Here is a 26,567-nt window from a genome sequence, read left to right as displayed (position 1 = left end):
TCTATAATAGATGGTACTATTAGTTCAACTACCTAGTCTATTTTTACGACATCATTATTATCTAGTTAAGAAGAATAATAAAAAGCAGCTGAACGAATTTTGTTTTTATTTATTTTTATTTCCAGCCTATTTCATTTCTTTCCGCCATGATCAGAGCCTAGAGTAAACTCACTGAATAAATAACTTAGTAATAGCATGGTACAAGAAGTTTTCTTATACCATGCGTAATAAGTAGTATGTCAAATACATAATATATCAAATAACTGTTATCGATATTCAAAGTTCGATTCTTTAAAAATCGATTTTTTTATAACTCGTTATGTGTCACTGACACATTATAACGAAGTTATTTTTGGTCCATCTCTACAAGAAAACATGGCGTCGGCTAGCTTGGTTCGTTGGCCAGTGATTTAGAAATAGGTTATCGTTTTATTTTATAATTTTCTGCAACATAAATGTTTTTATTTAGTGGAATTAGTACATTAATTTATGTGTAGTGTTTGTGAGAAGAAGCCGTGTATAATGTTATAGCGTTTTCTCTAATTACAAGGTAAGAATTGTGATGAATCGTAAAGTTAAAATGCAAAACCGCTCGAGAGTTTCTTTGACTTGTAAGTGGTAAATTGTAATGCAAACATTTCTCTAAATAGGTATCGAAGTTATTTGAAATGGATTTCGGTCAGCCTCCACCGAATATGGGGATGCCTCCACCCGGCATGGGTGGTCCTATGGGGCCGCCTTTAGGCCCGCCCGGCCGTAACAACATGCGCCATAATTTTAGGCCTTTCAACTACCAGATGCGCTTCCCACCTCAGGGTCCTCTGAATATGACACAGGATGATTTCGACGGTAAACGCTTACGTAAATCAGTTATGCGTAAAACTGTAGACTATAATGCTGCGATTATAAAAGCTTTAGAGTGTCGCGTGTGGCAGAGGGACTGGCGCGACAGGCACGCGTTGCAGCCCGATGCTATGTACACCCCAGACCTGATGCCTCCGCCGTCGTACCCCGATAATCCGATAAACGCGGTCACTACTCGTTTTGTTAAGACAGCTACTAATAAGATGAGATGTCCCATATTCGCTGTAGCGTGGACGCCGGAAGGTCGAAGGTTAATCACTGGAGCGTCATCTGGAGAATTTACGTTATGGAATGGTCTGACATTTAACTTCGAAACTATTCTACAAGCTCATGACTCACCGGTCAGATCAATGGTTTGGTCACATGGGGAAGGATGGATGGTTACTGGTGACCACTCTGGATTTATCAAATATTGGCAAAGTAATATGAACAATGTAAAAATGTACCAAGCTCACAAGGAAGCTGTCAGAGGAATAAGTTTTAGTCCGAGTGATGCGAAAATTGTTACATGTTCTGATGATGGAACCTTGCGCATTTTCGACTTCTATAGATGTCAAGAAGAAAGAATTCTAAGAGGCCATGGTGCAGATGTTAAATGTGTTCAATGGCACCCGACTAAAGCTCTCATTGTATCAGGAAGCAAAGACAACCAACAGCCAATCAAGTTATGGGATCCAAAATCAGGAACTGCTCTTTCTACTCTTCACGCACATAAATCAACTGTTATGGATTTGAAATGGAATGACAATGGTAACTGGCTTATAACTGCTTCCCGAGACCATTTGCTCAAATTATTTGATATTCGTAAACTTGGCACAGAATTACAAATATTTAGAGGCCATAAGAAAGAAGCATCAAGTGTAGTTTGGCACCCCACTCATGAAGGATTGTTCTGTTCTGGTGGATCTGATGGAGCAATATTGTTTTGGAATGTTGGTACTGACAAAGAAGTGGGATGCATAGAGGGTGCCCATGAATCTATAGTTTGGACTATGGCTTGGCATCCTCTTGGTCATATTTTATGCTCAGGCTCTAATGATCACACATCCAAGTTCTGGACTCGTAACCGACCTGGTGACTTGATGAGAGACAAATATAATTTGAATACCTTGCCTCCTGGTGTTCAAGATGATCATGACTTGGAAGAACCAGCGGTTATTCCAGGAATGGGTCCAGAAGATAAAGTGGAATTGTTTCCTTCAGACACTGATAAAGTTATTCCTGGTCTTGATTTGGATACTACACTCATTCCTATGGAATTTGAAAAGAAAGTTAAAAAGGTACCATATAGTAAGCCCATTCCAAGAAACTTCCAGGCTCAGTGGAATCATGGTCCCAGTGCTGATGATGCCACCACCGAGGCCCTGACTCAAGCTCTAGTAGAATCTGTCCCAGGTGCGGTTCCGCTTCAACAAATCACTCCATCAGCTATATTTATTTATGGAAAATTAATACCTGTAGATCCAGGTTCTAAATTAGAGAAAGCTATTATTGATGGACCTTTGGCATTAAAGAAGTACATTGCTACAGGTGAGCTAGAAGAATTACATGAAGTAATGCCACATTTGGAGGAAGATGCTGATGATGATAACTTTCCACCATTTGAATATCCAGACCCTGAAGATAATAATGATTCTAATGAGAATGAAGGCAATGATAAAGACAATTACAATCAAGATGAAGAGTATTATGATCAAGAGATGGAAGCTAATAACCAAAATGATGAAGATGATTATAATAATTACAATAACGGACCAGATGTGAACAATATGGGGCCTATGCCTCCTAACATGCCTCCTCCTATGGGTAACATGATGAGACCACCAATGCCAATGGGTCCTCCAATGGGGCCTGGTATGGGACCTCCCATGGGCCCTGGAATGGGTCCTATGGGACCAATGCATATGGGTCCACCTCCACCGATGGGCGGATTGCCTCCTATGGGCAGCATGCCACCAATGGGTAATATGCCACCAATGGGCAACATGCCGCCGAGGCCGCCTTTCTCTGACAATGGCTACAACAAAGGAGGCTATGATAATCAGTACCAACAGAATAATGAGGAATACAACGAAGAAGAATCTTACGATCAAAACTATGATGATGAGAACTATAATGAAGATGGTGAAGGAGAGGAAGGAGGATACGATGGGCGTCAGAATCAAAGGTGGGGCGGAGGTTATAGAGGCCGGGGTAGAGGGCGAGGCCGCGGCATGAACGGGCATGGCGGACGCGGCAACTGGCGCGGCAACAGCGGAGGACGCGGCGCGCCGTGGAACCGGCGGGGCGGCGGCGCCAACCGCGGCTTCAGGCGCGGCGGCAAACCTATTCCTAACTAGTATAAGTGCATTCTTATAATGGACATTATGCACATTGGACTCTATTTGTTAAGTTGTTATGATTTCCTTAAGGACTTCCCACGAAAGTTAAGTGTAAAGACAATACAGTGCTATTTGCAAAGGTTGTATATAATTTTGAGTTACAGCATGTATTTTAAGTTACTAAGCTGGATACATAATAAAATTTATATTATGTCACAAAAAGATGAAATTTTTGTACAGGTTCTTTTATAAATCGGCAGTTACAGGTGAGTTTATCTGTCTTATGAGTTAATTCTTTTTTTTGTTGAACACTGTCATATTTGTATATTTACTGCGATGCCAGGTAATCTGCAATATATGTGAGGAGCTCGCGTCTCGCCGGCTGTCGGAGTGTTATGAAGTCCAGCAGGCGCTGCCCTCGACCCGTGGAAGGCCCATCGCCGGCTCGCAGTCATCGAACGCAGACGTACGCTTCGCTGACCCAGAAACCCACCGTTTTAGAGTAAGAGCCCGGTATTTATTGAATTTTGTTAATAATAAAGATTCACAAAATAAAGTTTTACCCAAATCCTCCAATTGTAAAGTTAAGTTTGTTTTGTGTGGGGTTTAATGAATAAAGATAATAAAGAGATGAAAATATAAAATAAAAAATATATCAAGGTGTATCCTATCCATGTATGAAAAGTAGCCAGTACATTTGAGTGTAGTATTAGGTTTTTAGTAAGTATTATTTTTCATTAATTTTTTATTTCTTACATTTTACCGTGCCTTATCAAGATTTATGATTTGTAAATAAATGCAATTCTTTCATGGTTGTATTATTCAAACGACAGCAAATTGCAAACAACGTGATTATTTTCTTGAAATCAAATGAAAAATAATTGATGGCGTTAGTAATAACAGGCATAGTTTTTTCAAAATGTAAACCGGATTTGGTTATCGGCGTGATAGGATTCTTTTTACTAGAAGAGACATTTTCACTTTGTCTTTCTTCAGGCACATCCCGGAGACCGCATGCAAACATTTATTTGTTACCGTGTGCCGCCTAACGCGTTAGTGCGAACGAGATAGATAGTCCGCGTACGTTACTGACTCCTTAACGGCTTACGGACATTATGCATAAAGTGAGACTCAGGTACGATACGAATTAGTGCGGGGCGGAGTGTGTACGTTCTATATCTATAATTATGCTTCGGGTAGAACAGTACAGTGTCTGACGACAGAGATATATATACATTAAAAAGCAGAGTATAACACCGGTTTCTGGTTCCCAGTATTTGTTTTATTTGACTATAGCACTGCACATTAGAAATAGTTCAAACTGCAACTAGGTAGTTGAATATTTAGTGTTACTTTCGCCTAATTGAATATTTTTATTCACTGCACTATTTATTTCAAGAAAACGTTATTATCCAACTTTTAGTGGCAACTATCTTTTACAATTTCTTTTTTTACCAGAATTTTAAACCTTAGACAGACAATTTAAAATGGGACACATTGGTTAGCCTTCGATTTGGAATCAAATGCGACATTTGAAGTTGTGCTGCGTATACAGGAATTATGTTTTTTTACAAATGTACTGGTTTACGTTCCCTACCTGCCACGTTTCCTTACACCTTGGAGCGGGGGATTTTTCGAAGTTGCTGCGTAACTTGTACCATCAATTTTTATGACTAAGAAAAATTTTTGCTACAGTTTGTTGAGAAAATAAATTATGAAATTTTAAAGGGTTTCATTTGACCTACCTGCAATAAAGAATGAATTGAAAAGTAAAAGTGTAGTTTTCATTTTTTTTAGCTTTTATTTTGGCCCCGTTCGGTTGGTGCGACAACGATTGTCAACGAGGTTTTCTTTTGTTGCAGATGACCTTCGCGCGATGGCTGTGTTGGGTGCTCATCGTACCCACATGCCTCGCGAACCTGCACGACGGCGGCGCGGACAAAAACGCTATAACAGATTTGAACGACAACGCTACCGAGCGCCTTGAAGCCATCAACGGCACCTCTATATTCAGACTGATCAAGCCGGATAAGGGCACGCAATGGTTCCCGGAGCGGGAGCTCAAGCTGGACAGCTGTGTGTGGAGGGCCCCTTGCGAGCCCCTCAATAGAAGCACCTGTCTAGGAGCCAAGCTGCCGTACGATAGAACCAGTGTCCATCTCACTTTCTACGATAACCAAATGAAAATCCAAACCCAGCTAGAATTCTACAGGGAACTGATAAATGTGCCAAAATGCTGGGCCGTTATACAGCCCTTGCTTTGTGCTATATTTATGCCGAAGTGCGAGAGGATTCTCGGACAAGACATGGTGTATCTGCCTTCGTACGAGATGTGCAAGATTACGTTGGAACCATGCGCAATATTGTACAATACTACTTACTTCCCCAACTTTCTCAAATGCAACTCGACTATGTTCCTGCCGAGGTGCGAGAATGCTGCCAGAGAGATGAAGTTCAACACCTCGGGGAAATGTTTGGCGCCTCTTATTCATACAGACAAGCCTTTGCACTTTTATGAAGGTCAGTTATCTATTGCATATGGCAGAAATGGTCAAATAATTATGCAGAAGGGAATTTATTAATTTAAAAATGTTTTCCATTTTGATTCACCTAGAAGGCGGACCATTATATCAATTCATATCAATAGGCTAGTTTCCAACTAGTCAAATCAGTTACTTTTTACTAAACGTCAAAACACGAAATTACTATAGAATTTGTTTGAAAAAGCACTTTGTGACGTCATAGAAAAACGTGATAAATTGTCGGACTTATTATTACGTTTTTCTTGTTTAAAATTCAAAAATGAGTAAAATTGAAAAAAGAAAACGTTTTTCGTTACTTTTAGATGTGTCTTTATTTAGTAATCAGAATTTAATAATTTATCTTGAACCTAGTACACGACCCAATTGTCTTTCCAATGCTACTGTTTCTTTTTATACTTTTTACATCTATAACGCTAGTTTTAGAATTACCATGTTTGCTATAAAATGGTTTCTAAAATCTGTGTTTATCTATCAAATAATTATAGAAATGTCCTTTTTAAAATAATGGAATATCTATTTAGCAGATGGGCTGATAACAGTCGCCATGTAGTTTATTGTACCTGTCCATCTTAGGTCGAATATTATAAGGAGAGGAGAGGTGCAGAATCGACCAATCACAACGCGTAAGATGACAAGAGGGAAGACGCTGTCTCCCTCGCGGTGATTTATGGATTCCTGTACATTTCCGCTCGTCTCCTCTCCTTTCCACTTTTGGCAGCCATCGTTAATGGTGAGTTGTGTTACAGGTATATCGGGGTGTGGCCTGCCGTGCCGCGACCCGCTGTACACAGAGGACGAGCACCAGCAGATCCACCGGCTGGTGGCGTGGGGCGCCGGCGTGTGCCTCGCTCTCAACCTGCTGACTGTCGCCACGTTCCTCATAGACTGGCGGAGCGCCAACAAGTACCCCGCGCTCGTCATATTCTACATCAACGTGTGTTTCGCTGTTGCTTCTATGGGGTGAGTTCTTTTTCTACATACCGGACCCACACCGTATTCTTACCATGTGACGCCTAACGCGTAAGTGCGAGCGAAACAGACATACGTGTGCCCTCCCCCTTACTCCTTAGCGGCTTATGAACATTTAAGATTAAAGTAAGACTCAGAAGGTTGAGGTAAATCTAGCTACGAAGATATTTTTCGAAGTTACCGTTCTATATGTAGTATTATTTTATATTCTATGCCTAAACACCTCCCCCAACCCGCACTGGTGCGTGCGAATGCAGAGCGTAGTGGAGCATGCGCCATTCCCCCTCTGGTTGATTGACGGGATACCTGCGCCTAGCAGTTGGACGTGTATAGGCTGCTTATGTGCGATGTCTTAACATGGAATGAATCTGGTGACCAGTCTGCCTCAGGGTGTACGCTGCTGCCAACGTATATGCGACAAATGTCGCGAGTTTTGATCAACAACCTAAACACAGCGTACACTGTTTTCGTAGATACTAAACTCGGTGTCTTATTATTAGATTCCTTTAAAAGTTATTCTGTACAAATGTTCATGGGCTGGTTAACTTAAAAATCTAAAATGGTTATAATGAGATTTTTAATAATGTACGTCGACCTTAACAAGAATAGACAATATTTTTGACAGTCTACCTATAAAGGAACTACGGTTTTAAAACTCAAATAATGTAACCTAGTTTAGCTAAATAATCAAATTATGAACAGTAACTGCCTCGACCCCGACATACAGCCGATAATATTCATACGTGTTGTATTGTCATAATTTATGGTCGCATTCTATTATGCAGCGCGCAGCGTTGCGTATAGATCGCCACTAATGATATGTCTGCTATACTAATGCTGTACTTTCTACGCATACCTGTCAAATTAGTCCTGTATGAAAATGAATTTTGTGCCTTTTAGATTTTTTGATAGACGCTATGGATAAACCGTATGTGCCTTATAGTTGGTTGTGTTATCCTAAAGTACAGAACACCACATACTCTTGGAAAAAGGTTTAGTAAACACATTCAATAAAATAATTCATTTGAAACTTAGACATCAAAAGTTTTACTAGAGATAAAACATAATGTTGTTAACTGGCTACGAATTTGAATGTTATTTCATTTATATTTTCTCATGATTCTAGGCAGATATTAGGCCAAATTACTTAATTGTATGACATTTTTTTTAAAGAACGTCTAAGGCTCTGTGCTGAGGTTTTTCTTGCAGTTTCTTTTCTTTACAGGTTGTGTGAAGCTGCAGTAGATTAAGGTGGATGAGACGTTCGTTATGTAAAAAAAATACGATTCATAGTATTACCTACTGAATAAAGATATTTTTGAATTCGAATTTCTACATCTATGTTTAAATGTTGTTAACATTTATATTTCCCCGCAGGTGGTTGGTGCAGTTTGGCGTGGGATCAAGAGACGACATAGTGTGTTCAAAGGACGGGACCAGGCGGCAGGGCGAGCCCTCGGCTGAAGAGAACTTGTCTTGTGTAGTAGTGTTTGTACTGGTAGGTTTATTTTTTATTTAACACACCACCACACCGCCTCAACCACAGAATAAGGAATAATCATACATATAGAACGGCAACTCTCCGCTCCTCACCAGCGTCTGAGCTAGTTTTTCCTCACCCCCCTCGAACATAGTTTAGACTTAAATTGTATGGCTTCAGACATCACACACACAGATGCGCGTATACGATAATGTCAATGTGTAGTGTCTGTGAAGACGAGGTTGTTTGTATGAACACACCACTAGTGGTGTTCTTCGAGACATAGTCAGGGATAAAGGAAAAACCTTAGAAATCAGAATCATTTATTCAACGTAATTATCATGGATAATCTTGTTGAAGGTCAATGTAACATTTTTGAATTTACGTTATTTCGCAAGGTGTTGTTATTCATGGCTGAGGAGAAGAAAATGACAAGAAACTGAAACAGCAACACATCTTTTTAAAACCAATGAGGGGTACATTACAAGTTATTAGAATTACTTAGAATGTTCCCTGATGGTTATTTTGCCTAACATGTCGTTGATAACGACTAATAAGGGTTCGTCTTATCTAACAATGATACAAAATTCATTATTGCGTATAACTTATAGGACAATAGAGTAGATGTCTGGGTCAAAGATAAATTACAAAATACTTCTTCTCTCGCGTGGGTCATCATGCGACATGGCTCATGTGACGACTACATACTTTTTTCTGACTGCTTAACGTGCCCTCCGTAGCCCGGATCATCTTACTTTCGGACAATCGGGTGATCAGCCTGTAATATCCTAACCAAACTAGGGACCACAAAGTGATTTTTATAATAAAATGCTTATAAACAAATAAAAGATAATCAAAAGTTTATTTATTCATTATGTATGAGTTATTTTACGAATTTTAATTAAGTCAAGAATGAGAACGAGTTAATAAAAGTATAATTATTTCGATATTTTCCTCGATAATGCTTTATTACATTTTTTTATTAGAATGTTTAATAGCATGAGTGTGTAATCTTTTACAGGTGTACTATTTTATGATGGCAGCTTGTGTATGGTTCGTTATATTCACCTACGCGTGGCATATGAGCTTCAGGGCATTAGGTAAGTTTAATTGTTGCAATGTGATCATAATGAGGGTGTTTTAGATTTTGTCTCACATCAGCTAGCATGTTGCACACATATCGCGTACGTTGCGGTATATAAACCAACGTTATTGGCTACTCGATAAATAAAGCAATTCTATTGGCTCAATTATCGCGTCGCGTGCCATGTTACTACGTTATAATAATAAGGTAACAATATTTAAAAAAAAAAACAAAGACACCACCACAGAGTCCACTACAAAGTTCGTTTTTAAGACTTGACTTTTTAACCATTGATGTTTCACATAATATCTATACTTTTTTGCGTTGAGACCAAATGACGAAAGGAATCGCCAACGCATAGTACAATAGCGTGGTGGAGTCTTCTCCATACCCCTTCCGGTTGATTGGCCTCCCGGCCTGTGCCTAGCAGTGGGTCGTATAGGCTGTTTATGTACGTTTTTTTTTTTCATTTTTGTGCCCAAGCATGCGATGGGTCGACTGACCATAAGCAGCTCTGATGGTTTGGTTTTAGTGGCTTGCAGGACAGGCCCCCTCATTAGAAGGCTGCTTTCATTAAGATGCTACTGTATGTTATCCCATATGTGCGTCCTTTTGAGGCGTCTCATATAGTGGTTGTCACTTAAACTCCGGGCCAGTTTGTTTTGGTGATGAGTAATTCGATCTATGTGTAGCCTTGTGGTGGGGCCAATTTCTTGCGTAACTGTCCTCATTCCAAGGTACTCGTGAAGTTCGTCCATGCGAGTGAACCAAGGTGCTCCCGCTATTGATTTGAGCACTCCGTTTTGGAATTTTATGATGTATGATCATTATGTATGTATGACTAAAGGAATACACCAATTTTCTGTAGGTAAAATCCAAGACCGCATAGACAAGAAGGCAGCGTACTTCCACCTAGCGGCGTGGTCGCTCCCGCTGGTGCTGACGATTGCGACGATGGCTTTCGGCGAAGTAGACGGCAGCAGCGTCACAGGCATCTGCTTCGTGGGCTACGTCAACCATCCCATCAGGGCGGCGCTGCTGCTCGCGCCACTCTCGCTCGTGCTGTTGCTCGGCGGGTACTTCCTATTGCGAGGTATGAGCTTATGTAGTTGTATATATATTATACAGGGTGTTAGCGACATCGTAACGAAAACTGAGGCAATGATGCTTATTATTATTATTATTCTCAGTAAAGCGCTTTCAGTGGCGTGCTGCCAATCCCCTGCGTCCTCTGCCTTCTGCCGATCGTGCCGGCCATCCGATCCATCGGCATCAACAGGTTGAGGAGGAGACAGTGGACTTGCACCTGCGCAACTGCTTGTTCACTATAATATCTTCACGCGCAGATGACTCCTGCGTGTTAGGATTATTATCCTTTATTGTATGCTGACGTCGTAAACAAAGCACCTTGACATTTGCAGGTGTATTCTCCCTAATCGCGGTGCGAGTGTCTAGCAAGGACGTGATATCGCCGCGGGCGGCCAACAAGATACGGCAGACCATCACGCGGTGCTCGCTCACCGCCGCGCTGGTGGCCGTCTTCATATGCGTCACCTTCGCCTGCCACGTCTACGAGTTCCGGAACGCCGACGCCTGGAAGGAGGCCTTCAAGAACAATATTATGTAAGCGGTTTTTTTTTCTTAATAATGCATAAAGGAACTTTTCCTAAGGTGATACGATAATAATGCATAAGCTTTTCCCTTCTGATTTTACTATTTAATCATAATCTTATGTGTCGTCAACCTAGTTTCGTATCTAGAGCGAATTTGCGATGGTTTTATAGCATACTTTTTAATAACACACTTATCTATTCTATTGTCCGATACTTGCTCCTCATGTAATCTCTGTCAGTTATTTACGGGTTGAATTTTCAAAATACCACAAAAGAAAACACTCAGCGATTTGGACAGAACGCTGTTTATGCCAGTTTCGTCTTGTATGCGTCATCAATCATCATCAACAGCCTACGCTCATCCACTGCTGGACATAGGGCTCTACTATGGCACACCACTGAGCTCGCTGCTCGGAGTTTCTTCTCAAACCGCTTATACAGGATGTTAGTTACACCGTACCGAATACTAAGAGGAATGATTCAGTTCACGACGACGTTCTGAGTTAATATCAAGTGGAATTTTCCGTCGTGGAACGTCATTAACATCCTGAATTTGGTTATATAATAGTGCTGATTCGTATAGACACCATCTCCGCCCTCCCAAAATGGTATATTGGTCGATAATCCGACAGAATTAAGTTGACAGCACACGTTAAACGGGTTGCATAACAGCGAGATGCCTATTTTATTCGCCAGGATTATTCATTCATTTTACAATTAACAGTTGTCCAACATCCGTTATTTTATTTTTCGCCGGATAGGAAAATGTCTGCAGGAGGAGGTTCCTGTATTGGTTATATATTTTTCCAGTTGCCGGCTAGAAGCGCTGAAAGACTCGGGCAAGGAGTGCGCAGTGGGCGCGCGGCCGTCCGTGTCAGTGCTGCAGCTGCGGCTGCTGTGCTGCTTCGCGGCCGGCGCGCTCATGGCCTCGTGGACCTGGACGCCCGCCGCCGCCGCCGCCTGGAGGCGCTACCTCGCCAGGTGACGCTGTGCGCTCTCACTATCCAGTTGTAGCAAACGAAGAAACACTTAACGCAAATTAGCGTTTCAAAGCAGGCGCGTTCTCTCCTAGTTTGTCGGCATTATCAGACATCGCAAATAATCGTAATTTTTGAACAGATCAGTCAACAGGATAAAATAGAGAATCTTCTATACAGTCTAGAGGTCGTCAACCGAATAAATTCAAAACTCAATCTCGAAAATATCAGGTAACATAGATATACTTTGAATCGTATTTTTTACATAACTGTATTTGAGTTTGAAGGAGTTTTGTTTGTAACACTCGTCAATATTTTTTGGGAATGAGAATGTAACCGCTGCGAGCAGGAAGTGCGGCTGCTCGGTGGAGGCGGAGGTGCCGCGGCGCGCGCGCAAGCACGAGCTGATCGCGCGCGCCTACCGCCGGCGCGGGGAGTTCGCGCGCCACGGCCGCCTGTCCATCTCGCTGGGGGGGTCGCGGCAGGACCCCGTGGGGCTGTGCATCGACCACACCTCGCCCATCGACTATCCCGACGACGCCAAGCCGGAGAGGTAGTGTTATCAGGTGTTATATTCAACTCTTTCCTGCTAACGGACATTTTTCATTCAATCATCTGACAGATTTTGAACAAATATCTAGCCAAAAAATATCGCGCTGTTTTGTAAGATTTCGCTGGTTGCTCATGAAGCGTTAAAGAACATGATTTCTAAACATGTTGTCGCTTGCAGCGGTGAACTGTCCTCGTCGTGGGCAGCGACGTTGCCTCGCTTCGTGCGGCGGCGGGACGCGCTGGTGCTCCCTGCGCACACGCACCACTCGCTGAGCTCGACGCCCGACCGCCGCAACTCGCAGGACTCGCAGATCAGCATCAGTCTGCGGCACGTGTCCGTCGAGTCCCGCCGCAACTCGCTCGACAGCCAGCTCTCCGTCAAGATCGCAGAGATGAAAACGAAGGTCGGCCGCCGCCGCCCCAAGCACGGCAAGAGCAAGCGCAAGGCGCGAGCCGCCTCCACGCGCAAAGAGAGCACCCCCTCCATAGAGAGCCAAATAAGCCGCTACTGGCTGCAAGCCGTGGCCGCGAACAACGACCCATCTCGAGAAGAAGTCAAGTTTAGCTTCGATTGATCCGAACCATATCGATTTTTATACCGCGAGAGATTAACTTGCATATCGAATGTTACGTGGTACTCCACCGCAATGTAGACCCAGATCGATTAATTTTTATATCATTAGAATGTAAGAATGAAAGTTCAAACTAGAATCGCACGAAGCCCAAAGGTGATCTCTGACTGTGAAATGTAACGTTAAGCTTGTTCGAGTGTTGCTGTTAGATAAGTTTAATCAGCGCAGCTTGTGATTTATCATTGATATTACGAAAATGAAGACTGATCGGAATCTCTTTTAGTACCTAGTGTTTATGAAACCTTCCAGTGAAAGTCAATAGTCTGGGATTATTTACATATTCCCGCCTGATTGAAGTATCCATGACATCCAATGCATTTGTGATATTATAACCTCAACATAATTGACTTGTGCCATAGTTATTGAGTTATGAGAGAAATAAAGAATCAGATTATGACTGATATTTTTAGTATTTAAGCTAAGCAGTAGTTTTATATTGCAATAAGACAATCATGATTGTAGTTTGTATGTAATTAAGTGTCAACATTATGAAATCCAATGTTTTTAACCTCTGGAACTTTTATATTATATCTGAATGTACAAATTGTACAAGGTTGTGAAGGCATTTTAATCTTGTTGTGTAATGTTGTGAGGCTATATTATCGTGACGAGATATTTTTAATATTAAAATGTTTGCCACCACTGTTGTGCTACATTTGGCGATTACGCTGTTGTTGAAATTATGAAAATACTTAAATTGCAGTTACGAGTGTATCCGTTGCTCTATATAATGTATTTTACATTTTGAAAGTCTGCTAGCTTTAAATTTTGATGTTGTCATAAATACTTGGGTATTTCTTTACCTGTAAAATGAATCCGTATTTTAACTATTTTATAGTGTGATAAAATAAATAATTTTAAAATTGAAATGTTTTTTATTTTTTACTTATGCATAGCACAGAAATAAGAGTGCTGGTTGGAGAGGTTGGTAATTCGAAAATGAAACAAGTGACTGCTGATTTACATTTTAATAAGACAAAGGCAAGCAAAATGTCACAATTTTATGAATGTCATGTGTTGCTGTAACTTATTTTTTTTTAATTTATAATCACATTTTACCGCAAAACTAAAGTAAATCATAATATACTCCATTGCTCATGGAAAGGCAAGACATAGCATAAATACTGTATAGTAAATGTCTAGTTTTCCACCCTCCAGGTCTTTTATAGAAATAATTTATTATCATAATTTCTTACAATTTGTTACGTGTAAAAACAAAGATAAATAGCTAGCTGCTAACATGCTGTCTGTACAATATGAACATGTTTTTACAAATCTCAAATTAAAGATAATTGTATTTTTAGGATGGAATACAAATGCATAATAGGGATATTATGCATTTCCCTAATAAAAGGTACTATGAATCACAGTGCGATTACAGGTGGCAAGACTCGTTACCGACGGAATTACACAAACTATACTTAGAACTTAGTAACTATAAAGACTAATTTTAGTGCTTCTGATAATAGATAGCAGACGTTAGTACTAAACATGTAGGTATGTACATCAATACCTGCATTTTAGTAGCTAATGTCATTACTTATTTATTGACTTTATAGTTACAGTTAACATAAAGATGGTTTTAATTTCATAAAACTAAAATCTTGTCCTAATCATGATTTCCTAAATAGCACACACAATAAAATATTTCGAAAATGCTGACCAGCATGCAATATAACAATAGCCAATAAAGAATAGGAAAACAATACCCAAAGAAAATAAAATTATAAAATAAGTAACAATATCTAAAAGTAGGAATGAATGTTTGGTACACTAGGTATACACTTAAAATTAAGTCAAATTGCACAATCTCTAAGGAAACTGATTTCTTTGGCGCTTACAACTACTATGAGAATCACAAAATCACTTAAGAAAAATAAATCGATTGTAGACCCTGAAATGTTTTATAGAGAGAACAATCACCACAACTAAAAATTATTATGTATCATATTATGCTGGGTATGAGCGACTTATAAAACTTAACTAAAAATGTGCACACATTAAAATTAACTTACTTTAGGTACCTATATCGTCTTTAACGACATGCAACAATAGAATCTATGTAAATAGCAACAAAATTTATCTAAATAGACATATCACACATTCACAGCAGTCTTTCTACGTTGCCCTAGCTTTGCGTATATTTTTCTTTTCTGTTTCAGTGAAACCGAGAATGTTTTCTATCGCGTTTAGATGGCCTTGGTGGTTCTCTGGGTCAGTGAGGAAGTAGTAGATTGCAGACTTGAGGAACTGCAGGGTCACCTCAGGGTCCACATAGGTTTTGCTGCCCTTCTGCGACTCGACAATACGACGGTACATGGCCTGTAACAGACATCACGCGATGTGAAAGTATGCTCTCGTAATTACACTCAACATGCTATCTAGAACTAAACAAACGCTTCGTACATAATTATAGAAAATAAAAATAAAATTATATAATCTAACATGTAGTTTCTATCATTTATTACAATTATGGTAAAAAAAAAACCATGAAGAACGGGTTTGGTGAATTTATCATTGTCATACATGCAGTAATGTACAAGGGTTGAACCACATCTGGCAGCACCACATCAAGCTATCCTAAACTTATATCCTTTTCTGTTACTTAGATCCTGGATTTACTAGAGCGAGAGAGAGCAACCGCACGCGGTTGAATCTACGTAAGCATGCCATGTGGTTCAACCCTAAATCCACAATGATATTGATAAGTCTAAACTTAACTTTCAGGTTTTCTACAGTCTACATAAGTATACAAAAAAAAAATATAAATAAAAAATTACCAATTAACACCATTGTTACATACCCCAAAAACCAAAAGAGGCTGTTTCAACTGAATTGCATGCAAAGCTTCATTGTTAGGCAGGGAAAAAATAAGTTATAATATTAACTACAAAGGAAAGTTGGTTAAAATGTTAGTTAAGAGTAAATTTTGCTAAGTATAAACATGGTTTAGTTCAAGCAGGCTGCAGTATCATCTATAAAGAATATAAATTATTTACAAAACAGATAAGTTGATTTGATAATCTAATTCATTATAATTATGCATTATTAAAATACATTTATATCAATCTCGAAAGGTAATGTACAACTAAATTATGACCAGAACCAGATATAAGTTTTAACTAAACACTGGTAAAATATAACCAATATTCTATACAAAAATATATGTATAACAAGCCTTAAACCTTTACTGTACAAAATTATACCTATTAGCAAGACTTGCTCGTAACCAGTGCTAAAGCAGAGTGTAAAAACAAAAATAAGGTGTTCAACAGTGGCACTTGTTCGTCCTTTATAAAATTCCAACCTTTCGAGCTCCTAGGACCCATAAAGAAACAGCCTCCTTTGCGCTTAGAAGTACTTGCAACTTTGTCGTACGCTCCTCTGTGAATGCCGTGTCCTGCAACGCACTACATGTTAAAGCTGGTTCCTGTTAATAGCCACTACATGCACACACTACGATCCTGTGTATGCTGTGGGTTAATACAATCAATTTTCTTTCATTCAACTGTTCACTACATGTCAATGAACATCAACATCAAATGAAAATGTTAGGCTTTATTAGAATTGAAGAGAAAGGAGACAAAGTGATAATGAATGATAGTGGATATGGAAAATTATGCTTGGAGTATAATATTCAAATATGCGAAAAGTTTATGACAGGTCTAACCACCTCATTAATAATAAGAAGCAATATTATGAATGTATGCTTTAAAAAATGAATACTCTCCAAGGATATTTTTCATTGAGAAGTGCAGTTCAAACTTAGTGTACACAGTATATAACTTACTCGGACATTCTCAAGCTCTGTCTGTGTGATCTGCAGCTGCTCCAGAAGTTCCTCAACCGACACCCGGCTCACCGGACTCACTGATGGGCCAGCATCAGCCTCCTGAAATACAATATAAGAGAAAAATATAAAACCCAACTGTTTTCTGAGTCAATAAAATAACAATGGGGCGCAGGTGTGTGTTTCAAGGGCAAAAAGTTGAATTTATTATCATTATGAGAATTAGTAAACATGTTTATCAAAAATAGTGTGATGTTATCAGGGAAAATGATTTTATAGTTGTTGTTCCTTATTGTAATAGACCTTTAAAATGCAAGTATTACTATTACTAAGGTCTATTACTAGGGTCTGTTTGTTTTGATTTTGAAAACAATTGAAAAAGTAAAATGGATAGCTCACCTTTTCTATCTCAAATTTAGCAGCTTCAACCCCTTTATTATACATCTGCAGGTACATGGAGTGGTGTCTGTTCTCTTCATCTTGCAGCTGTTTGCTGGCCTCTTCCAGCTGTTTCTCCAGAATGTGGATCCTTTCTTTAGCTTGTTCATAATTAGGCAACAATTCACAGTATCTTGTGTTCACATCTGCTAACTTCTGCAACAATGCTTCCACCTTATCATTATGAGCCTTTTTCAGTTCCTGAGTTTCTCCAACATGTGTCCGCATCACATCCTCTATTTTCTTCTCATAAAATGATATCAAACTTCGCCGCTCTTCCTCGTTATCTCCTATCTCAGTCATACATGATGCCTCATGTGTCAGCATGTGAACAGACTCCTTAGAATGTAAAGATGAGTTAGTGAGATCATCAAAGTGGCCGGAGTCAGTAAAGGAACCTTGCATTTCATTGCGACACCTGGTCGGGGTCTGATCTTTGAACATTGGACTGTCTGTAACATCAAAATGGAGTGGCTCATTACGCTGTGGAGTGTCCTGCTCAATGGAAGCCTCATCTGCATTTTCTCTTATGGTCACAATTTCACTAGAATTAGATTTTTCATCTGGGGAACATACGGATGCTTTAAACAGGCGGAGTTCAACTACTTCTTTGGTCAAGTGGAAGATTTCACTGTCTTTCTTTTCTAGGTCTTTTTTGGCCTGATTGAGGAGATTTTTAAGACGGCGAATCTGTCTCTGTGCCCTCTGGGTGGGTGTGAGATAATCATCTCCAGCCAGTCCTGCATGAGATGAACAATGCAAGACATATCGCATGGACCTGCCACTAAAAGTGGTCCCATTAAATGGAGCATAGCCGGCATCAACAGAGGCTGCTGTGGCTGCACTACCGTAGCTGTGCAGAGACTCATCATCAGGAAGCTCTTCAGGAGACCCAGGCGGTGTGTTTGCAGAGTCAGTCATGCTCAGTTTTCTGTCCAGGCAAGGTTCCTGTAGTTTGAGACAGGATTTTTTTGGCTTAATTTGACCATTAGATGTGAATGACTGTAAACAAACAAATTATTAACAATATTCAAAAATATTTCCCTAATATCACAGTTACTAATGAAAAAGAATAAACAGTTCGAGTAATTTTAAAATATTAAAATCTTTTTGGCACAGTGCCAACTAAAATAGGTCAACTCATGTAAGATATTTTTAGAACAAAAACAACAACTTTTACCTGTATGTACACAAATTAGATAACAAAATCTATTTATGGGTGCGCCGTTTATTGGATACTGACCGCTAAAACCTTTCCTAGCTTGGCTGTAGTAGCCATGGCAATGATTTAATTATTCAGCGATGTTTGTGATGGCGAGTGGTACTTACATGGCTCCGCTGGCGGTGGCCCGTGTCCGAGACTCGAGCCACATCGCTTCGGTGTTTTTGGTGCGAGTTTTCCGTGATTACGGGAATTAATCTCCTGGTGGACAGCGGCGACCGCTGCACCATCTTTTCACCGCGCACGCGTAGTGACGAGGTACGCCGGAAATTCCCGACGCTTCCCGCGCAGCAGTGCTCATCGTGGAACTCGGGTATTCTTCTACCGTTTCTGCTCATTTTCTTCAATTATTCTCATCAGTGTAGCGTACTGAAATTAAAAACAGCTGCTCAGTGTTGAACACGTGAGAAAAACAAACTTATTTGACGTTTCTTATCGGCTTATCGCACAGTGGCATAGGTTTTTAAACGTAATGCCAATCGCGCGAATAATATCAACCGATAAATAAAAGTGAGAAATATTTAAAAGTAGAAATGTTACTAGGTATTTAAATTTACGTTATTTCTCTACGTTACGTTATTTTATTACCTATGTAGCCACTAAGTGATTGTTGGAGAGCATGAGTAGTTATATAGGTAGGTTTAGGAGCCTCGGATTCGCACAACAGGTTTTAGGATACTTGGTCTTTGGTTTTAGGATACAGGCTCGAATCCCGCCCGGATTCATAGGGACCTCTAAAATTATACTTACTTAAATAAAACTTTCAAAAACGAAAAATGGTAGGTAGTTACCTACCTACATGTAGGTTCTTCTTTCGTTAAGTAACATCAAGTAAATAAAGCTACCGTAAGCCAGAAAGCAACAACGAATCATAAAATTAAAATCGAGAACAATGTCTGCGGTTGGACTGAATTCGTTCGGTAGGTTCACCACGCTTGCTTAGACGATTTATTACGACAGCCGTACGGTTGCACAACCGTACAAGAAATTGCTGCTTACAGAACATTGCGAGAACGCATATATCTGCAGCCTGGCCTAACGGAGCCGACTTTGTGAATTTGCTTACAAATTGGCCTAATAAGGATCGCTAATGTTCGATCATTATGCGCATACGAGTTACTTACACGCTTTATAACTGCTCGTAATCTATTTAAGCTAATTTAGTGGACGTTTCAGCCAGAATAACTTTGTGAAAGTAATCTTGCATGTCGGTTGCATATAAACACTCTATTAGGTATTTTCATGTTCCCACGTAAAGTAAATTTTAGAAACCGAAATTATTCGATGGCACGATACACGCATGGATGGTAAATAACTCTGTTTTTCTTCAACGTCTAATAAAGTCATTATCTAGAAAGTCCGTGCTTCGGAAGGCACGTAAACGTTGGTCCTGGGTACTAATCGTAAAACACTTTCATCAACCCGCAGTGGAGCAGCTGTAAGTATGCTCCATATCCCGATTGATTGAGGGGAAGTCAGTGCCCAGTAGTGGTACGTATTGTGTTCATGTATTAGAATTCAGTATCCGACTCATCATCAGTTTTTCACAGGATCCGCTTACCTAACCTGAAGATTTAACAGGTCAGGTTATTTACAGAAGCGACTGCCTGTCTGACCTTCCAACCCGCGAAGGGAAAACCAGCCCAATACAGTTTAGCGATAAGGCCGCCATTTGCCATGTACTTAGTTAAGAGTCTTTTTGTAATTATTTCTTTTTATTTCGGTGCAATAAAGTGTATTTGTATTGTTTTGTATTGTTGGTCACATACCTATATCACGATGTTTTCCTTCACCGCTGAGTACGTCATAATTATTTATGATCCAAACATGAATTCGAAAACAAATTTGACAATCATTGGTTTAGGCCTGTGCTGGAGTCGAACCTGCGACCTTAAAGTGATATTGGGCTACCACGGCTTACCAACTGGGCTACCACGGCTTAATTTAGTATCCGACTAAATACTGTAAATCCTCGTTTCTAATCCATTTTCTACGTAACATGTCTGTCAATATAGAGTGACAGATAAGACAATACCGCCAGCGTGGGAAACGCAACGATGTCGCAAGCTCTTCTGCGTGCCTCACTCTCTGGGAAAACATTTTATCGTACTTTTTTATTTTATTCGATTTCCTACCAATACATCATAACATCGCGCTCGAAATTCCCAATGGAGTGGGCAGAGTCACAAGGAATCAAAGACAACTTGCAGCCACTGTTACACATGAAGTCCTAAGATGGATTTGATAAGCCTTATGGTGACAAGGGATCAGCCTTTCGCCCATAAAAATTGACCATCATGTTAGAAAGAACACCTCTGTCGGATTTTATGACATGCCCGAGAAAACAAGAAGCTGAATGTTGTTTATTCGCACTCAATCCAGCATTAGAATTAATAAATAACTTACCAATACAGAATGTATCGTATCGCATCGAGCAACTTTCGATCTTATTTTAACGTAAAATGGTTCTAAACCACACCTACTTAATTCAAATGAAAACTATTTGTTGTAAATACTTTTGTATACTTATTTTCTTGCTTTTTTAATAAAATGAGGCTATTGGAGCATTATCTAACGTAATACGTATCGTACCTACGAGTACTCTTACTTTTGGTACAAAAATAAAACAGATAAATACAGAAGGTACACATGTATTTCCCTTCGCATGTTGGAAGGTTAGACAGGCAGTCACATCTGTAACAACCTGACCCGTCAAATACTTTAGATTAGGTGAGCAGACTCTGCCTGTCTGAAGGGTACTTAACCTTGAAATTCCACTTATTACGACTCTCACAGCACTTTCGCTACATACACGTCCAGTCGGTTGCATCAAAATCATAATAAGTACTATCATAAGTCATAATAAATCCTTCCCTTACGATAAGTGACGCTAGAAAGCTATGTGAACCTTGCTAGTGGTACGAATTACAGGATTTTTTTGACGTGATTTATTGTAGATTTACTACTACTTGGCTGGTCTAATGGGGAGCGCTGAGAGTGCTCAAACCATCCAGAATACGACTACAAGCTTGAGGGTGCCCAGTCGGGCGCGAAACTCGGCTCAGGGCGTCTCGTCTGAGAGTATTATAGCCACTTGAAAGAGTTAATCGACCCTAGTGGGCCGATAGCGATAAGCGCTGAATGAGGGAAATCGTTGACTATGCCAGCGGGATCGGTATCGGGAACGAAGTATGTAGATGCATGCACTTTTTCATGGTTAGGTACCTATAATAATTTACTGAAAACGCAAGCGTATTGGGTAATTTTCGCATGCAAGCATTCGTAGCAGCCTTGAAGTGGGAGGTTATTCGAAACATCTTGATCAGGAACCGGACATGCACAAGGAAAGTCTAATTAGCTCCGTGTTTCTATATTATTACAGCGAGCCTACAGAGCGAAACCACAGCGAGGAAATTTTATAGTCACCCACCGTAAAGTACCTCTTACGAAGGTGTACCTACTTCATCCGAACAACCTCTTCAGAGGTCTTAGGCGAAATGAAAACTGCACGATTTGGGTACCTACCTATATCATCCGGTACAAGATATTATACCAGATTGCCTAACCAAGTGGCTAATATTTCTACATCTACAATCGCTAAGGAATACCTAAACCGACCAAATTAAATAAACACCTAGCATTGAGGAAATTCGTAACTGCGAAGCGTCTCAATTCGCGTGGGTTATACGAATATTAGCGAGTGTAGATATAGACGTTTGTCACTTGGCTTAGGCACAAAACAAAATAGATTTAAGTCTTAGAATTCGAGTATGGAGATTAGGTAAGTACAGTCATGAGCAATATCATGTACTCACTTTAGGACTCTGTCGCACTAACATATTTGACATTTAGTGAGACTTACAGTTCAATTTGTCAAAAAAGTTAATGTGACATGGTACCAAAGTGTATACATATTAACGCTCGTGACCGTACCTAGGTATATAGTGTCTAATACTAATACTATTAGCGACGGATTAGACTTGAGAAATAACGTCACTAAATACGTAAGTTGTGGTAATGAGGGACTTTCCAGGCGACGTTCACCAAAACAATACAGATGGCGTTGTTCAGTTTAAACGTAATAATTACCTATTATCTCATTACTCTGGTACATAATTATTCCAAAATACAATGTAATGGCAGAAGCTTATATAAAAATAATTGTGGCTTAATATTTGGATCAAATTATGTACTTCTAGAATTATGTTGCTACCTATATTGCTTCTCTTTATTTTGATCAGAATAATAATGGGTGGAAGATGTAATTGTGCCTGGGTGTAATAAAAACGGTTATTTATACCCAAAAACAAAGATGAAAGATGCGTATGTCTGTTATCCATGAAATTAGATTGTTAAACGAAGAAAAAATTGTACAGGGCCATCTATATTTATTTTGAGGCGTACCCTGGAAAGACCCTTATTACGGAGGTAGTGGTGCTAATTCCTGTAAATACCATCTAATTTTATTTTAAGTTATATCTGTCATTTTCTTATCCGCCGAAAAGGAAAGGGACGGGTAATCGACAAGCATAAAATTTATGGAACACACGTCAATTTTAAGCACAAATCTAAACCAACCGTCTAAAAATTTTACGTCCATCAATAACCCGACACAGTTAAGTAGACAGCACGTCAAATGGATTGCATACCAGCGACGTACCTTTTGATTCGCCCGGGTTATTCATTCATTTACTCATTCTTCCTAAAATTAAGAGCTGTGAATCATCCGTCCCTTTTCTACGGATATGAAAATGACGGATATAACTTAAAATAAAATTAGGCGGTGTCTGCAGGAATCGGGGCCATTAGGTAGGTACATACCTAAGTAATTTGTCACTCTCACTCTTCATGTTGCTCTATCTTACATACATACATAGGTACATAAACTCACGCCTATTTCTATTTTAATTGGAGATGTCCTTAGAGAAGGTTTAATACGATCTACTCTGAACCGGCGGCGTGCGTGTATGAAGCGATCGATGAATGTGGAGGAAGCAAGAGAAGTGTGTCAGGAGGATTGAAGCAAATGGAATATAGTCTCTGCTTACCCCGGTGGGAAATAGGCGTGAGTTGTTCTATCTTACATATCAACAAAAAGCGCCTGCAGTTTCGCCAGCTATGAAAGTTCAACACATCTACAAAATAATATAATAACTTAATAAGTGAGAATTTTCTTTCGTTCGACAATTCGACTTATTTAATTTACGTGTGGCGTTTGCGTAACGGTTGCTTTCATGACTATTGTTGGGTGTTTCTAATAGAAGTCTTTGAATCGTTACGAGTTAGCATTGTTAGCTATATTCCGAATATTTCATGTTGAGAAACAATAAGGTACCTACTAGGTACTTCGAATAACATATACAGAGTTTTAGTGACATCGTAATGAATACTGAAGGGGATGATTCTGAGTTAATATCAAGTGGCATTTTTCGTCGCAAAATTCATTATTTTTTAGTTTTATTTTTAATTATTTTTATTAACTCAGAATAATGAGCTGAATCATCCTTCTCAGTATTCGTTACACCCCGTACAAGTACATACAGGTAGCCATACAAGTAGGTATGGGTGTTAGTGACAACGCAACTAATACTGAAAGGGATGGTTCAGACCATGATTCCGAGTTGATATCAAGTGGAATTTCCTGACGGAAAATGCATTAAATCTTTTGTGTTTTTTTTTAATTATTTTCAGTTCCATACTTTTGTGACGGAAAATTTCACTTGAATCATCCCTCAAAGTTTTCGTTACGATGTCACTAACACCCTGTATAGTAAGCAGGTAGGTAGTATAGTAGGTAGGTAGGTACGTTCAAATAGCATTGTTTTAGTTATCAAGATTTGTAGAGGTAAAAAGAATAGAAACACACTCAGATATATAAATAATTACTAAGGAGGGACAGATCGCTAATGGGATAGCAACTAAACAGTAACACTTGCATAATCTTGTCAGACACCTTCACTAACGATCTGATTTATTATAAATTAATTCACAATAGATAGACATAGATAGGTCCTAATTGTTTATTTAGCTACCTCGTCAGATTGCCGTCATTGTTTGATATATGGATCGTTTAACTATAACAATACGTAATTTATTTATAGGTTTAGAGTTAGAGTCTCCTGAAGGCCGATAGGTATGAAAATTTAAAACCAATTACAAATGCTTATTGTAAGGTTTTTTGCGAAGTAAATACGTAGGTACCAAGCAACAAAGTCATTACGAATTAAATTCAAGGACGTGTTGAAATCTCAGTAATCAGCTATTGCCGACTACGTGGTCAACAGTCGACACGGGTATTAAATATTTCTCATGAAGTTTGAACTTTGTTCGCAGTTTTTATCGCATTTTGTAATTATTATTATATTCCAGAGGAAATATGATTGGAACCAGCGTTCGTTATTGACTCTATAGTGTAGAGATGTAGACACGCTCTAGTAAATATTTTACCTACGCAATTTAGGATAAATAAAAATTAAAAAAGTTGGTTACTCACTACTAGTATATTGCTCGAACTCTGCAACCTCCATCGCGAGTGAACGTATCACCGGCACGTCGGCAACACACATTGTATCACACTCGTAGTTCGAAACACATTTCGTTCGCACTAGCAAGTTCGAAGGAAACCTTAGGTTTTCAACTCGACATCGCAAATTACATAGAGTAAACCATCCACGGTAACTTTTACGCTAAGAATGTTGCGGCAAGTTGTCGGAGCGCGGTGCGTGCTTGGCGCTTGGTCAATGCTCGTTCACGGGTTGGTGGTGCCGCCGCCAGCGCCGCGCCGCGGGCCTCGCAAGCAACTGATTGGAAAACTTCATTGTTAAAAATCAAGTCCCCCAATATTGCCGACATAAATGGACTTACATAACACCGACATAATTTCCTATCTAGAAAGCATTGAGGTACTGCAATGCGGGCGTACCGGCCTATGTATACTATGTAACAATAATGTTGGTATAGGTAGGTATATTCCGCGCCATCTGGTGTAGTGGTACGATAGCCAGTCTTCGTGCAAGCATTGCAGAAATCTAGATTGCTGAAGTTTTGTTGTTAGCGTCAGAATGCTATGGCCACTAGGTAGGTACATAATTGATGTCAGTGACAAATTGAATTGAATGATTGGTACACGTCTACTTCAATCTGCCGATTTGAAATGAAACGTTGTCGATATCATAAAACACGTTTGACATTTTGTGCTCGAAATGAGTTTTCGTTCGTGACTTGATAATGCTGTTACGTACTTACATCCAGTTTTTAGATCGCATGTCTCATCCATTAGTTTTTATAGTCATCCAGTAAATTGAGTCTGTTCATGTTTTTACTGACAAAACGTTGCATTGTTCGACAAATAGAAAATGTTTCAGCTAGCGACGCGGATGGAAGTGGGCCGTAGTTTTTGTGACGTCGACATTAATTATTATGACATAGTCTGATAACGCCGGCAACTTATTTACTTGGCATATTGAGTACGCATGGAGGTTTCCAATATGTTTTCTTTACATTTCATTAGCGGGAAACTGGATTTATCGCGAATTGGGTGCTTGTGAACTGTTCAGTCGTGTAAAATTGTTTAATTTAAAAGCCGGCGAGGTGCGAATAGCATGCGATGTTTTTGTCGTAAAAACTTAATTTTCAGCTTTCGATAGGTAGTTTTTGTTGAGCATTATTTTCTTACGGTAACTGGCTTCTTAAAGATAGACAAACAGACATCAAGGAGTTTAATACGCCATATTACATACATCATCCGCAAATACCTCATTGCATACTTAAAAAATATTGCAGGAATTCCGTTTCCAGTTTGATATTTTATCTAGGATACTAAATGAGTTATATTTTGATCCTAGCCTTACCTTGAGGCGTTCACTGCAATTAATTTTAATACTGAAGTAGGTACATTATTACGTGCTTCTAATTAACCCGCTTCCTGTGTTGCGTACATTCGTTTTATGACCTCTAAATGTTGCTGAAAGTGGATCTTTATCTGCAATATTGGTCTGGTAACGTTCTTGAATGTTGTTTTTACACATTTACTTTTACTCGTAATACTGTTTATTTACTACACTTTCCAATTTCTTACATAAT

At 39.4% G+C, this 26,567-nt stretch overlaps 2 protein-coding genes across 6 annotated transcripts; one reads left to right on the top strand and one right to left on the bottom strand.

Annotated features, from left to right (window-relative positions):
• Window positions 1-374: 374 nt before the first annotated feature.
• On the top strand, window positions 375-13,904 carry LOC126370849 (protein smoothened-like). 4 transcript variants are annotated; one of them, XM_050015931.1, is made up of 10 exons: window positions 375-550; window positions 5,048-5,705; window positions 6,475-6,688; window positions 8,075-8,195; window positions 9,199-9,277; window positions 10,130-10,354; window positions 10,683-10,884; window positions 11,685-11,855; window positions 12,201-12,404; window positions 12,582-13,904. In XM_050015931.1, the coding sequence occupies exons 2-10, from the start codon at window positions 5,048-5,050 to the stop codon at window positions 12,976-12,978; spliced, it is 2,271 nt and encodes a 756-aa protein (XP_049871888.1). In that variant the 5' UTR covers window positions 375-550; the 3' UTR covers window positions 12,979-13,904. The 4 variants fall into 4 exon arrangements, with proteins under 4 accessions (XP_049871888.1, XP_049871891.1, XP_049871887.1 ...); XM_050015934.1 differs by having other exon boundaries at window positions 12,201-12,417; window positions 12,582-12,711; XM_050015933.1 differs by lacking the exon at window positions 375-550 and adding an exon at window positions 3,209-3,687.
• A 688-nt stretch (window positions 13,905-14,592) lies between these two features.
• On the bottom strand, window positions 14,593-25,404 carry LOC126370863 (protein quick-to-court-like). Of its 2 annotated transcripts, XM_050015970.1 has the most exons (6): window positions 24,979-25,404; window positions 18,593-18,854; window positions 17,225-18,265; window positions 16,826-16,927; window positions 16,343-16,435; window positions 14,593-15,357 (listed from the first exon to the last, which is right to left on the bottom strand). In XM_050015970.1, exons 2-6 carry the CDS (start codon window positions 18,821-18,823, stop codon window positions 15,154-15,156), a joined length of 1,671 nt encoding a protein of 556 aa, XP_049871927.1. In that variant the 5' UTR covers window positions 18,824-18,854; window positions 24,979-25,404; the 3' UTR covers window positions 14,593-15,153. The 2 variants fall into 2 exon arrangements, with proteins under 2 accessions (XP_049871927.1, XP_049871928.1); XM_050015971.1 differs by lacking the exon at window positions 16,343-16,435.
• Between the last annotated feature and the right edge of the window lie 1,163 nt (window positions 25,405-26,567).

The sequence above is a fragment of the Pectinophora gossypiella genome, chromosome 11 (genome assembly GCF_024362695.1).
Source record: "Pectinophora gossypiella chromosome 11, ilPecGoss1.1, whole genome shotgun sequence".
NCBI classification, from domain to species: Eukaryota; Metazoa; Arthropoda; class Insecta; order Lepidoptera; family Gelechiidae; genus Pectinophora; species Pectinophora gossypiella.
The sequence above is the reverse complement of the archived record's forward strand: the minus strand, read 5'-3'. Positions and strand labels throughout refer to the sequence as shown.